At 43.2% G+C, this 13,961-nt stretch overlaps 1 protein-coding gene and 1 long non-coding RNA gene across 3 annotated transcripts in view; one reads left to right on the forward strand and one right to left on the reverse strand.

The window, feature by feature from the left end:
• Positions 1 to 13,961, forward strand: part of LOC311609832 — a 42,739-nt gene that overhangs the window by 8,253 nt on the left and 20,525 nt on the right. The gene's annotated exons all lie outside the window — the stretch shown is intronic.
• The window catches only part of MOV10L1 (Mov10 like RNA helicase 1), a 67,056-nt gene that overhangs the window by 3,116 nt on the left and 49,979 nt on the right, over positions 1 to 13,961 (reverse strand). For both annotated transcript variants that reach the window (XM_084803201.1, XM_084803202.1), the window contains one exon: positions 7,837 to 7,986. In XM_084803201.1, the coding sequence (XP_084659327.1) occupies positions 7,837 to 7,986 (150 nt within the window). The remainder of the gene's footprint in view (positions 1 to 7,836; positions 7,987 to 13,961) is intronic.

A 13,961-nucleotide genomic window follows, 5' to 3' on the forward strand; every position in this document is an offset into this window, starting at 1 on the left:
GGCTCAGAACCATGAGAAACTCCAGTTCCAAGAGATCTGACACCCTATTTTGGCCTCCTTGGACACTAAGTAATCATGTGGTATACAGACATTGATGTAGGCAAAATACTTGTACAAATCGAAAGCCCTAAAATAAAATGAAAAATACTAAGGGACTTTTCTTTTTCCTCCTCCCCCTCCTCCTTTGTTTTTTTGTTTTGTTTTGTTTTTTGAGACAGGGTTTCTCTGTAGCCTTGGCTGTCCTGGACTCACTTTGTAGACCAGGCTGGCCTTGAACTCACAGAGATCTGCCTGCCTCTGCCTCCCAAGTGCTGGGATTAAAGGCGTGTGCGAGCATACCTGACGTGAGGGAATTTTCTTTCTTTATATTTTTTTCTGAGACAGGGTTTCTCTGGGTAGCCTTAGCCGTCCTGGACTAAGTTTGTAGACCAGGCTGGCCTCGAACTCATAGTGATCCTCGCAAGTGCTGGGATTAAAGGCATGCATCTCCACGCCTGGCAGGAATTTTCTTAAAAGATGTATTTATTTATCATATACACCAGAAGAGGGCACACGATCTCATTATAGATGGTTGTGAGCCACCATGTGGTTGCTGGGAATTCTCTTCAGCCCAAGGGCATTTTTAAAAAGGTAGTATAAAGGATTATGGATGTAGTTCAATGTTTCAAACCTGGTCTACTGTGCAGAAGGCCCTGTTTGATCCCCAGCACACAACACAAAATGCAAAGGGTTGCATTTAAGCTGGGTATCAGAGCACTTGGGAGATTGAGGCAGTATGCTCATGAGTTTGAGGCTGGCCTGGACTACGAAATGAGTTCTAGGCCAGTCTGGGATCCATGGAGAAGCCCTATCTTTAAAAAACCAGAAGCTAGAGAGAGGGCTCAAAAGTTAGAGCACTGGCTGCTCTTCCACAGGACCCAGAATTGACTTCCAGCTCGCAACTAGTTCCAGGGCACCTGACGACCTCTTCTGGCCCCTACAGTCACTGCATGCATGTGGAGTAGAAGACACAGGCAGGGAACGCACCATACACATAAAATAACCAATCTTTAAAATAGGAACAAAGTGAACACTAACAAACTCCTGGTCAGTCCCATAAAAATTAGCAGAACAGAGAGAACCTGAACAGCTACGCAATGACCAAGATCAGTGTGGAAGTCTGTTCAGCCTAAATCAGTGCAGTCTGGAGGGCTGAGCTGAGCCTCAAGGACAGGTTGAAGGCCTGTGGCACTGGGCCAGCCTGATGTCACACTAGTGGTTTTCCCTGGAATATCTACTGGTATCTATAAAGGGCTTTAGGTCCAAACAAGATCTAGGCAAGACAGTAACAACTGAGTGAGGAGACAGACAATATCAACTTCCACAAAGCAACCATACAGTTTCACATTCAGTGCTCTGGAAATAACCACAGTCTAGCAAGTGTCAATGCTTCTCAACTTTGGGTAAAAACAATGGGAGTCTGTGCTGTGGTCTGTGGGGCTCTTCCATCTGCCTGTCAATGTAACCTTGGAGACAAGCAGGCATGGAGAGCCAAGAGCCCTACTCGGGCTGGAAAGATAGCTCAGCTATTAAAAGCTAGGCTCACAACTAAAACAAAACCAAGAAAAACAAATAGAAATAAGAAAACAAAATAAAAAGTTGTTCCCAGCACCCACAGATGTCTTTCCTGCTACCAAAAACCAACCAACCAACAACCAAACAAATAAGCAAAATCCCCGCCATTCCTTAAGGTGAGGCTGAGTGTATTACTGAGGCTATGCATGGTTGAGCAGACCCAAAAGAGCCTGGTGGGAAGCAGCAGCCTGGGAACACTCAAGTGGCCTAGGTCTGTATGGAAAGGCATCTGAGGATAGCTATTTGGTGAGTGGCTGCCATATCTGCTCAAGGTGAAGAGTACAGCCACTGCTGAGAGCTGGTGACCCACTTCGCTGGGCTTGTACTACCCTAGAAACCAAGTTTAAAAACAATGAAGAAGCTGGGCGTGGTGGCGCACACCTTTAATCCCAGTACTTGAGAGGCAGAGGCAAGCGGATTGCTGTGAATTCAAGGCCAGCCTGGTCTACAAAGTGAGTCTACGACAGCCAAGGCTGAAAATACAAACAAATAAACAAAACACAAAGAAGGTCAAACTCAACAGGGAAACACACCAGGAAGAAATAGATGCCACAGCCAGAGCTGAGGAAATTAGGAATCAAAGAAACAAGGATAAAGCACAACAGCCTTTAGGGTGGAAATCAGAATCCAAAGTTACTGTGTTTTCTAAAATTTCTAGTTCTCAACAAAAGTTTAAAAAACATTCAAAGAAACTGAAAATGTGACATACACTCAAGAAGAAAGGTGTGAGGGGACAGGAGTCCTCAGGTGTTGAACTATTACCAATGTGTCTCAATAACATTAAAAAACTTCATGTGCAAATGTCGTAGCAGAGACTCCATTAAGGGCAGAAGGAATAAATACCCAGCTGAGATTTCAGAGTTCAAAGTCTGAGATGATAAATCATTGAAAGATAACCAAGAAGAAAAATGAGTGAAGTTGAGCCAGCCAAGGTGGCTCCAGCCTTGTAATCCCAGAATTTGGGATTCTGAGGCAGGAGGACTGCTATGAGGTCAGGGCTAGCCTGGGTATAGAGTGAGACTATGCTCTTGAAAACATGGCCACCAAGGAGAAGACTTAAACAGAACAACAGGAACTGTCCAAGGTGAGCAAAAAATCAAGCCCACAACATGGGAGAAAAAGTGTAGAGGAATGTTAATTCAGAACATGGCAGTTCTGACAAAGATCACATCCAAAGACCTTCTAGGTCCGTGTGATCCAGCTGGAATACAAACACACCTTCACACCTTTCATCCAGGAGACAGGCAAGGAGCTCGGAGTTCAAGGCCAGCCTGGTAAAGAGCAAATTTCAGGCCGGGCGTGGTGGCGCACGCCTTTAATCCCAGCACTCGGGAGGCAGAGGCAGGCGGATCGCTGTGAGTTCGAGGCCAGCCTGGTCTACAAAGTGAGTCCAGGACAGCCAAGGCTAACACAGAGAGACCCTGTCTCGAAAAAACCAAAACAAAAAACAAAAAAAAACCCAAAAAACAAACAAACAAAAAAAAGAGCAAATTTCAGGTAAAGAAAAGCTTAGGTCCAGGCGTGGTGGTACATACCTTTAATCCCAAATGAAAGCAAAGTTAGTTTGTAGAAGGAAGCACCCATGTTTGAGAGTGATGTCTAATTGAGTGGCAGGAAAAAAATTGACAAATCAGAGAAGATCTGACAGAATAGGATATGCCCAACTCTCACGAGGAAAGGGAAGCTACTTAAGGGGCAATGCAGAGAGGAGGGGAGGGGAGGAGAGGGAAGAGAAGAGGGGAGAGCAGAGAGGAGAGAAGAGAAAAGAGGGAGAGACAGACAGACAGACAGACAGACAGACAGACAGAGGTGGGGGAGAGGGGAGCAAGTTAGAGAACGGGGGAAGGTAGAACAAAGCCAGACTGAGTAAGTCATCTGGGAGAAGAGCTGAGTTGAACCAGCCAGCCCAGAGCTCACTAAGAACAGGAAAGGGTGAGCTTATTCAGCAGTAAATCTCAGAAGCTGAAAATATTCTAGGCCTAGATTAGATTGTATGGAGGCTAGAAGCTTCCAGGACTAGGCCTAGGTTAGCAGACAGAGGCAGTAAGCCTTGGAAATGACAATTACATCAGGAAGTAACAAAAAGGGTTGTCAGAAGAGAAAGAAGGAGCAAAAAAAAAAAAAAAAAAAAAAAATTAGAAATACTGGTCCAAACTTCCAAAATCTGATGAAAAACCATCCATGAATCCATGAGCTCAACATCCTTCAAATAAAATAAACACTAAGAAATCCACAACCATACTCATTCCAGAAAATGGCAGATGCTGAGCAGAAAAAGAGAAACAACATGTCCTGCCCCACACCATTGGAGGCTGGTGACCCAGCAGTGGATCTTTAGTTGTTTGCTAAGGTGTTTGGTGTATTCAGCTGGCTGGCCCCAATGTTTCTAGGGGATTCTCTTGTCTGCCTCCCCATTCACTACAGGAGCACAGGCATCACAGGCGTGTGTGCTTGGCTCTGCCTAGGCTCTGGGCATGTGAAGCCATGCCCTCATGCTTATACAGCAAGCCCTTTACCCACTGAAGCATCTCCCTGGCCCAAATAGGACGTTACCTATCTGTTTATCTGTGGGCAGCAAGCTCTGTCATGACACACATGAGGAGGTCAGAGAACAACTTTCAGGGGCCAGTTCTCTCCTTCCACTGTGCTGTCCTTGGAACTGAACTCAGTTTGGTAGCTTGGTAGCAAGAGCTTTAACCTGCTAAACCACTCTGTCAACCCAAATATTACTTTAGTAATAAATAGTACTTTAAGTAGTGAACAAGAACATAAAAATGTTTATCCCTGAGCTGGAGAGATGGCTCAGTAGTTAGCAGCACTTGTTACTTTTGCAGGGAACCTGGGTTCAGTTGCCAGCACCCACTCACAACCACCTGTAACTCCAGTTCCAAGAGGCCTGACGCCTTCTTTTGGCTTCCTATGTACCAGGCATACATATGGCATACATATAATAATGCAGACAAAACACTCAAAAATAAATCTTAAAAAGTCTGGCCTCAAAAAAAGTTCAGCCAAATACATGGACTTTTTTTTTTTAAGTGAAATTGTTTTGAGTTTTGCTCCATTTAATTTGATGTTGGAATGGCTCTTGGGGCTTGCTGTATATAACCTTTATTAGGTTTAGGTATGTCCCTTGTATGTCTGATCTCTCCGAGACTTTTATCATGAAGGGGTGTTGTATTTTGTCAAAGGCTTTTTCAGCATCTAATGAGATCTTCCTTTTTTTCTTTTTTCAGTCTGTTTATATGGTGGAGAGGTTTTCATATGCTGGACCATCCCTGCATCTCTGGGATGAAGCTTAGTTGATCATGGTGGATGATGTTCTGTCATGTACTTAGATTCCATCTGCAAGTATTTTATTGAGTGTTTTTGCATCAATTATTTATGAGGGAAATTGGCCTGTAATTCTCTTTCTTTGTTGAATCTTCATGTGGTTTGGGTATCAGGGTGACTGTGGCCTCATAAAATGAATTTGGCAATATTCCTTCTGTTTTAATTTTGTGGAATAATATGAGGAGTATTAGTATTAGCTCTTTTTCTTGAAAGTCTGGTAGAATTTTGTGCCAAAACCATCTAGCCCTGGGCTTTTTTAGTTGAGAGACTTTTAATGACTGCTTCTATTTCCTTAAGGGTTATAGGACTATTTAAATTGTTTATCTGATCTTGATTTAACTTTGGTTAAAAAAAAAAAGGTGGTATCTATCAAGAAAATGGGTCCATTTATTTTAGATTTTCCAATTTTGTGGAGCACAGGTTTTTGAAGTATGACTTAATGATTCTTTGATTTCCTCAGTGTCTGTTGTTATGTCCCCCTTTTTGTTTCTGATTTTAGTTTGGATATTTTCTATCTTTTAGTTAGTTTGGCCAAGGGATTATCAATCTTTTGATATTCTCAAAGAACCAATTCTTTGCTTTATTTTTCTTTGTATTGTTCTGTTTGTTTCTATTTTGTTGATTTTTATCCCTCAGGTTGATTATTTCCTGCCATCTACTCCTCTTGAGTGTTTGCTTCTTTTTATTCTAGAGCTTTTAGGTGTGCTGTTAAATCGCTAGTATGAGATCTCTCCAATTTATTTATGAAGGCGTTTAGTGCTGTAAGCTTTCCTCTTAGCAAAGCTTTCGTTGTCTATTTTTTTGTTGTTGTTGAATTCTAGGATGTCTTTAATTTCTTTATTTCTGCCTTGACTCAGAGGTCATTGACTAAAGAGTTATTCAGTTTCCATGAGTTTGTAGGCTTTCTATTGTTTCTGTTGTTGGTGAAGTCCAGCTTTAATCCAGGGGATTATTTCAATTTTCTTGTATCTGTTGGGGCTTGCTTGTGACCAAGTATATGGCCAATTTTAGAGAAGGTTTGTGAGGTACTGAGAAGAAGGTATATTCTTCTGTGTTTGGGTGAAATGTTCTGGGGCTAGAGAGTTGGCTCAGTGGTTAAGAGCACCGTCTGCTCTTCCAAAGGTCCCAGGTTCAATTCCCAGCACCCACATGGCAGCTCACAACTGTCTGTAACTCCAAGATCTGACACCCTCACACCAATGCACATAAATTTAAAAATTAAATAAAAATATTTTTTTAAAGATGGTGTTATTATTTTTAAAAAAATGTTCTGTATAGATCTGTCAAGTCCATTTGATCCATAATGCATGTTAGCTTATTTCTCTGTGTAGTTTTTGTCTGGATGAGCTGCCCACTGGTCTCCCACTATTAATGTGTAATGTTAGATGATGATTTAACTTTAGTAATGTTTCTTTTACAAATGTGGGTACCCTTTCATTTGTAGTATAGATGTTCAAAATTGAGACAGGAACTCAACTACTGAAACTTGTGTTTGGTATGAGAGGCACCTCTACTCACAGCACAGCTCCAGAACATGTAAGTAAGCACGGATAGTGTCTGGCTGTCACAATCCACAGAGAGCTTTATAGGGCCAGCAATGATGTCTTACAGTCCTGTGTGGAAACGTCACCTCACAAATGCCAACAGCATCCATCATCTTTGAGAACTATTGGTTAGGGACTGGAGGGGACAAGCTTTCTTCTTTTTCTTTGAGACAGGGCCTCACTTCACACCCCAGATTGGCCTAGAACATAAATAACTCTGTAGCCTGTCTTTGCTACTTTGTGGGTTCTTCTTTTTCCCACACGTTAGCACCACCCCTTTCACTCCATCACTAGACAGGAAAGAAAGAAGGATAGATGGGGGGGGGGAGATCTTTGAATCTAATTTCTTTCTTCTTGTTTCTTTTTTGACTTCTAACTAACAAACTGCAACCAACCCCCTGAATGACCACCAACCACCAAGACTTCCTATCAGGGCTCCAGCATTTGTATATCCTCTGAAAAATACCCAGAATTCCAATTGCCACACAATTGTAGAAACCATCTGCAGATGGCAAAACTGCGCCTGTGCTTAAGCAGACAAAATCATAGCTAACTGCTGCAGAGCAGCCCCACATCCCCACACCTGGGGTTAAAACAAAAATATAATCTTACAGTATTTGTGGTTTTTAAAAAAGACACCAACAATCCTAGAATTCTTAAGAATGTCAATACATAACCCAGACTAGCCTCTAACTAGCAGCAATCCTCTTGCCTCAGACTCGCCAATGCTGTTGCTAAAGATAAGAACTACTACACCTACAAAGCCTTTTCATTATTGCTGTTGTTGTTGAGACAGGGTCTCACTTTGCGCCCTGGCTGGCTTGCTCTCAGAGATCCTCCTGCCTCCACTTCCCAAGTTCTGGGATTGAAGCTGAAAGATTTTCGGTTTTTCTTTCTTTCTTTTTGTTTGTTTGTTTGCTTTTTTTGTTTTTCGAGACAGGGTTTCTCTGTGTAGCCTTGGCTGTCCTTGACTCGCTTCACAGTCCAGGCTGGCCTCTGCCTCCTGAGTGCTGGGATTAAAGGCATGCACCACCATGCCCGGCTTGTAAAGGTTTTTCTTAAAGGGACAAAATACCAAGAGATTCCACAGGTCCTTATGTAAATATTTATGATGTTATTACCTAGAATGTAAAAATAATGCTCAGCCCTGCCCATAGTTAAGATAGTTGGTTAGTTAGTGCTGTCCATGAGCTGTACAGTTTACCAATTTCTTATCTCCACCATCACTCAAACATGATCCAGCTTCTTTAATGCTGTTCAGCATGTGCTGTTTCTGCCCTTCAGAAACCAAGGACCAAGGGCCACAGTGGCTGTGTATAACAAGGCAGAGTAGTGGTAGGCTTACCTGCTTCCGATAGGGTGTGATGACACCAATGTCCTTGGAAGACACTTGGCTGGAGATACTCCGGGCCAACAGGCAACAGTAGCGCATGACCTGGACAGCCTCAGCTGGGCTGAACCATGAGGGGCTTCTCCCTTCACGAGCCTCATTTCCCTGAGTTAGTAAGAAGATAAAATGTCATTTACCCAGTGATGTTTTATCAAGTAAGTACTGGGAATACACAGTAAACACAACAGGAAAAAACCACTACTCTTATACAGAATTTATAATTTAGCAGGGAAATTATAAAATAATTTGAAAATTTAAACCATCATTTTATTCTATTATTATTTTTTGGCCTCATTCAACTTTTTTTTTTTTCATTTTTGAGAGAGTTTCTCTGTGTGTAGCCCTGGCTGTCCTGGACTTGCTTTGTAGACCAGGCTGCCTCCCAAGTGCTAAGATTAAAGGCGTGTGCCACCACGCCCAGCTGCCTCATCCAACTTTTATTCAACTAGAAGCAGCTGGCAACATGGCTGCATAAACTGTAGAAGGGAAACCAAGATAAGAGGGTAGATGAACATGGGGGGATTCAGAGAGGGGCGAGGAAAAGGGCAGAAGGGCAGGACAGAATGTACACATAGCTAAGATTCTCGGGAGGCGCGCGCGCGCACACACACACACAAATATATCTGGGCTGAGTTGGTGGCCACAGGAACATCAAGGAAAGACCAAGTTCTTTGAGACATTTCAGTCCTTCCTGTCATGAGGCAGCTGCCAAGAGGGGCCAGCCAGGAGATCTCAGAACTCTGCCTCCAGGGCTCACTGGCACTGAGCCAGGGCAGCTTTGATGGCAGTCACCAGTTTCCGGAACTTCCTTTCTGTATCCACATAGCCATCACCTCTTTTGGAGTGAACCAACTTCCTGCCTACTGTCATGTGAAAGAGCCCGGTGACCTCTCACCACAGATGTCCAGGCATCCAGGAACTCATGTTCTAGCTTCTCCTTGAGCTGGAGACACACTCACGATACATGACTCGACAGCAAGCGCCACTGCTCCAGATTGCATCCCATACCGTGTGAGGACCCGACCCATCAGCAACAAGGAGCTCGAGGTCTGCCTGAACCATGTTTTCAAATAAAAAGGTGTTTTGTTTTCTTTCTTCAGACAAGGTCTTGCTATGTTGCCCTGGCTGGGCTGGAACTCACTGTGTAGAACAGGATGGCCTTGGCCTAAGTGCTGGGATTACAGGCATATGCTATCATACCTGGCTAACAAAAAATGTTTTGAGACAGGGTCTCACCATGTAGCCCAAGTTGGCCTGTAACTTTCTATGTAGATCAGGTTGGCCTCAAACTCACAAAAATTCATTTGTCTCTGCCTCCCAAGGGTTAGCATTCAAGGCTTAGGTCATTATGCCTAGCCTAGAACCATATTACATGCTATACAGCTAAAGGACTGATTGTACAAATCCACCATTTTCGGGGCAGGAAGGGTGGCATATCCCTTTAATCCCAGCACTTGACAGGTGTAAACGCATGGATCTCTGTGAGTTCAAGGCCAACCTGGTCTCCATAACAAGTTGCAGGACAGCCAGAGCTATATAATAGAGAGACCCTGTCTCAAAACAGCAGTAACAATCCCTCTACACCCAAACAGACAACAAAAACCCCAAGTCTACTATTTGGGGATTTGTGGTAGGGGAGAAGGTCATGGAAGAATTCTTTCATGTAATTTAACCAATGATGGGTGGGCAGGAATTGTGTGGCAAAGAGCAGCCCATGCTAGAGGACTGCTGACATGGGCATTTAGGGCTCTGACATGAAACAGCTTAAAACTCACTAGACCAAGAGAGAAGCCATTGTGACTGATGCCCACAGGAATATGAGAGCAGATGGCGGAGCTGGACAGTAGAGTCCACAGGCTACAGTAAGGCAGTGGCCAACTACTACGGTCAGGGGTTGTTTCCCCCCCCCACTTTAGCTACAGGACTGTTTGCTTCAGCTAACTCCAGTTATATCTTGAAGCTTTGTTTTTCCAAGACAGTTTCATAAGAATAGGTATTTCTCAGCCTGAGGAAACCTTTCCTCAAAGCATGATGGAATGTTCTGTCATTGCTCTGTATGCTATATTTTAAAAGATTTATTTTTATTTGTTTGTATGTATAAGCATATATGTGTGGATGCCCATGGATCTCTTGGAGTTGGAGTTACAGGTAGTTATGAAATGCCTAATATAGATGTTAGGAACCAAATTCCAGTCCTCGACAAGAGCAAAAAGAACTCCTAACCACTGACCCATCTCTCTAGCCTCACGGTATTGCTTATGCTCAAAGGACACCACCCAACAGTGAAAAAAATAACACAGAAGAAAACACCTGCAAATAATATAAGGCATTAATATCCAAAATATACAGAACTCTTATAATTCAGTTATAACACTCCTCCCAATAAAATATGTGCCAAAGACCTGAGCAGCACTGGGTTTTTGTAAAAGCTGAGGGCAGAAGAGTGCCTGCCTTAACCTCAGCACTGGGGGCAGAGGCAGGTGGGCTCCTGGGAGCTAGCAGGCCAACCAGCCTAGATAAAACAGCAAGTTTCAGTCAGGTATGGCAGCATTCATCTTTAATTCCATATATATTTAATTCCAGTGCTTAGGTGGCAGAAAAATATGCATCTCTATGAGTTTGAGGCCACCCAGAGCTATGTGCTATGACATGGATAACCCTGGATAACCCTGAGGACATTATGCTGAGTGAAATAGCCAATCATAGCAATATGACTGTATGATCCACTTATACGAGGTTGACAGAGTTTTCAAATTCATAGAGAGCTGCCACAGGTAGGGCAAGTGGGGAACTCAGACTTTGTAGGACAGTTTCAGTTTTGCAAGATGGAAAGGTTCTTAAAATTGTTGGACAAAAAATATGCATATATTTAACAGTATTGAACTTCACACTTAAGAATGGTTAGCACGGTAAAGTGTATGATGTGCATCTCACCATGATTTTACAAGTCAACAAAAGCCAGGCGTGGTGGCGCACACCTGTAATCCCAGCACTCGGGGAGGCAGAGGCAGGTGGATTTCAGTGAGTTTGAGGCCAGCCTGGCCTATAAAGCAAGTCCAGGACAGCCAAGGCCACACAGAGAAACCCTGTCTGGGGGGGGGGGAAGAAAAGAAAAGTGAACATAGCTAGGTGTGGTAATGCACACCTATAATCCCATCACATGATCTGCGTGTGAGGTCAGCTGGACACTTAGCAAGACCCTGTCTCCTAAAACTCAATAAAGCAAAAAAGAAAACACAAGATAAAAGCTATAATAATTTTAATTATCTTTTAGTATAGTCTGGTTTTTTTTTTTGTTTTTTTTTTTTTTGAGAGAGAGAGAGAGAGAGAGGGTTTCTTTGTGTAGCCTTGGCTGTCCTGGACTCGATCTTTAGATCAGGTTGGCCTAGAGCTCATTAGAGATCTATCTGCCTCTGCCTCCTAAGTGCTGGGATTAAAGACATGAGCCACCATGCCCAGGGGGAAAAAGTATTCTTAAACCACTGAGCCAACTTGCTACCCTGCCCCCCCTTTTTTTAAAAGACAGGGTCTCACGATATAGAAAGGCTGGCCTGGAATTCATGGAAATCTGCAGACCTCTGCCTCCTGAGTGTTGAGGTTAAAGGCATGCATCACTACACTGAGCTTCAGAAGTTTAAAGCTGATGAGAAAAATTCAACCAATCGCAAAGAATCAAGTAGGAAAATATGGAAAATGTGGAAATAACAGTAATAAAGGTAAAGAAGAAATAATAAAATACACCAATGCCAGGCATAGTCCTTTAATCCCAGCACTTGAGAGGCAGAGGCAGGCAATCTCTGAGTTGGAGGCCAGCTTGGTCTACAGAGTGAGTCCAGGACAGCCAGGGATCTATGTAGCAGAGAAACCCTGTCTTCAAAAACCAAAAACAACAACAAAAACAACAATCCACCAGAGAGTAAGCTGATTTGACTAAGTTGGATTAAATATGACACCCAGCTGCTTCTAAGAAAAACCTAAAATAAAATACAATGAATAGCCTGGCATGGAAGCCACCTTAATCACAGTACTCTGGATGCAGAGACAGGTACATTTCTGTGAGTCTGAGGCCAGCCTGGTCTATATAGTGAGTGAAGCCCAGGCTGAGATACATGGTGAGACCCAGTTTCAAACAAACAAGCAAAATACAATAAATAAAAATTAAATTCAAAGCCACCCTCAGCTATGAATTACAAAAGGCCCTTTCTCAAGACATCCAAAGCAAACAAACAAAAAGCCCTAACAGAATTAGAACGGAGGGCCAGGCACAAGGGTATACAACTTAGGTGGAGACAGACATAGGTCAGTGAGATCAAGGGCAGACAGAGAGCCACATGGTGATAGACTACCCAGAGGTACCAAACTAAACAAAACAAAAAAGACCAAAACAACTCCCCCTCAAAAAAACCCTAAGCTTTTGAGCCTTAAGAAAGGTACTTTTTGTCAGATATGGCAGCTCCAAGTTTATAATCAAAACACTTGGAAGGTGGAGAATTGTTGGTTAAAGGATTGCAGACTCCACAAACAATACAGCCTACTTCTGTTGCCCACAGTTGCCTCCCAGAGGTTGAAGTTAAGTCCTTATTGCTGAAGACATCATGCACTTTGGACACAGGACTTGGAGGATTCAAGCTGGATCTGACCCAAAAGCCTCCTTGAGGATTAGGTGTCATAGTAACAAAAGGTGCTATCCAACAGTCCTGCACAGCGGTTACACCTATGACCCACAACCGTGACCACCCAGGGAAGATATCCCTAACGGTGTAATAATGGTGCTCATATCTTGGTGGTAGGCAACAGCTGTCTAATTAAATTAAGAACTGCTTAGCAGAAGGGAAATTATGCCTGGTACTGGAAACCTACCCAGCTGCTCGGGGCTAATGAGGTTATGGGTCTTAGAGGAGAACCTATCACCATCACTTTACTAAATTAGCATAATTCCTAACTACATCCTAAATATTCTCACAACTCATCAAAGAAGCTTCTCTTTGCAGCAGAGAGCATTACAGAAAACCACAACTGCTCAAAATTCAGAGATTCAAAATTCGGAGTGCCCAGATACAACACAACTGTCCACCTAATGCCCAGGGGTCATTGTGGAAGAGGGGACTGCAAAGGCTGTGGAGGCAGAGGCCCAGGAGGTCTTCTATGAGGTCATGTCTTCCTGAAATGACAGGGAGGCTGCATCTATGGCAGCTCAACAGTGTGGATGTCTAAATAAGACCCAAAAATGTCACCAAAAGTCATGCTTTTGTGAAAGGGGAAAGCTCACTGGATTCCACCCCAGACAAAGAACTACAGGCCCTTAAGGACTGGAGCTCATGTGGGAATTAGATGAATCCCCTAAGTGATTACGATATCAAGTGGTCAGCCCTGAAATCATACACAGGCTCAGCAGGTAATGCTTACATATTTATACATATATGTAACAATAACAAGGAAAAAGAGGCCATGAACTTGAGAGGGGCACATGGAAAGGGGATGCATGGAAAGGTTTGGAGAGAGGAAAGGGAAGGGAGGAAGTGATATATAGAGAGTAAAAGTAGCTTTTACTCTCCTGGATCAATTGTTGGCCTAGGCCTAGTCCTGGAAGCTTTTAGCCTCTATACAATCTAACCTAGGCCTAGAATGTTTTCAGCCTCTGAGACTTGTACAAGCTGACTTATTCAATCTGCCTTCTCTCGGCCTGGAACTGCTCTGCTTGTCCTCAAACTACCTCAGCAATCTGCTCTAATCTTTTGGCTCATTTGTCTTTTTCTGAGTTCTCTCTCTGCAACCCATCTCTCTATTACTGTCCTGGTAAAACTGCCTCCTCTGAAAAACTGCCTCTTGAGTAGCTTCCCTTTCCTCTCTCTTCTCGTGAGAGTTGGGCATATCTTATTCTGTCAAATCTATGATTCATCATCTTTTCTGCCACTCAATTAGACATCATTTTCAAACATGAGTGCTTCCTTCTACAAACTAACTTCACTTTCATTGTTTGGGATTAAAGGCATGTACCACCATACCTGGACCCGAGCTTTTCTTTACCTGATACTTGCTCTATACCAGGCTGGCCTTGAACTCAGATCTGCTTGTCTCTG

This window comes from Acomys minous (genome assembly GCF_964271855.1).
Source record: "Acomys minous genome assembly, chromosome: 12".
NCBI lineage: Eukaryota > Metazoa > Chordata > Mammalia > Rodentia > Muridae > Acomys > Acomys minous.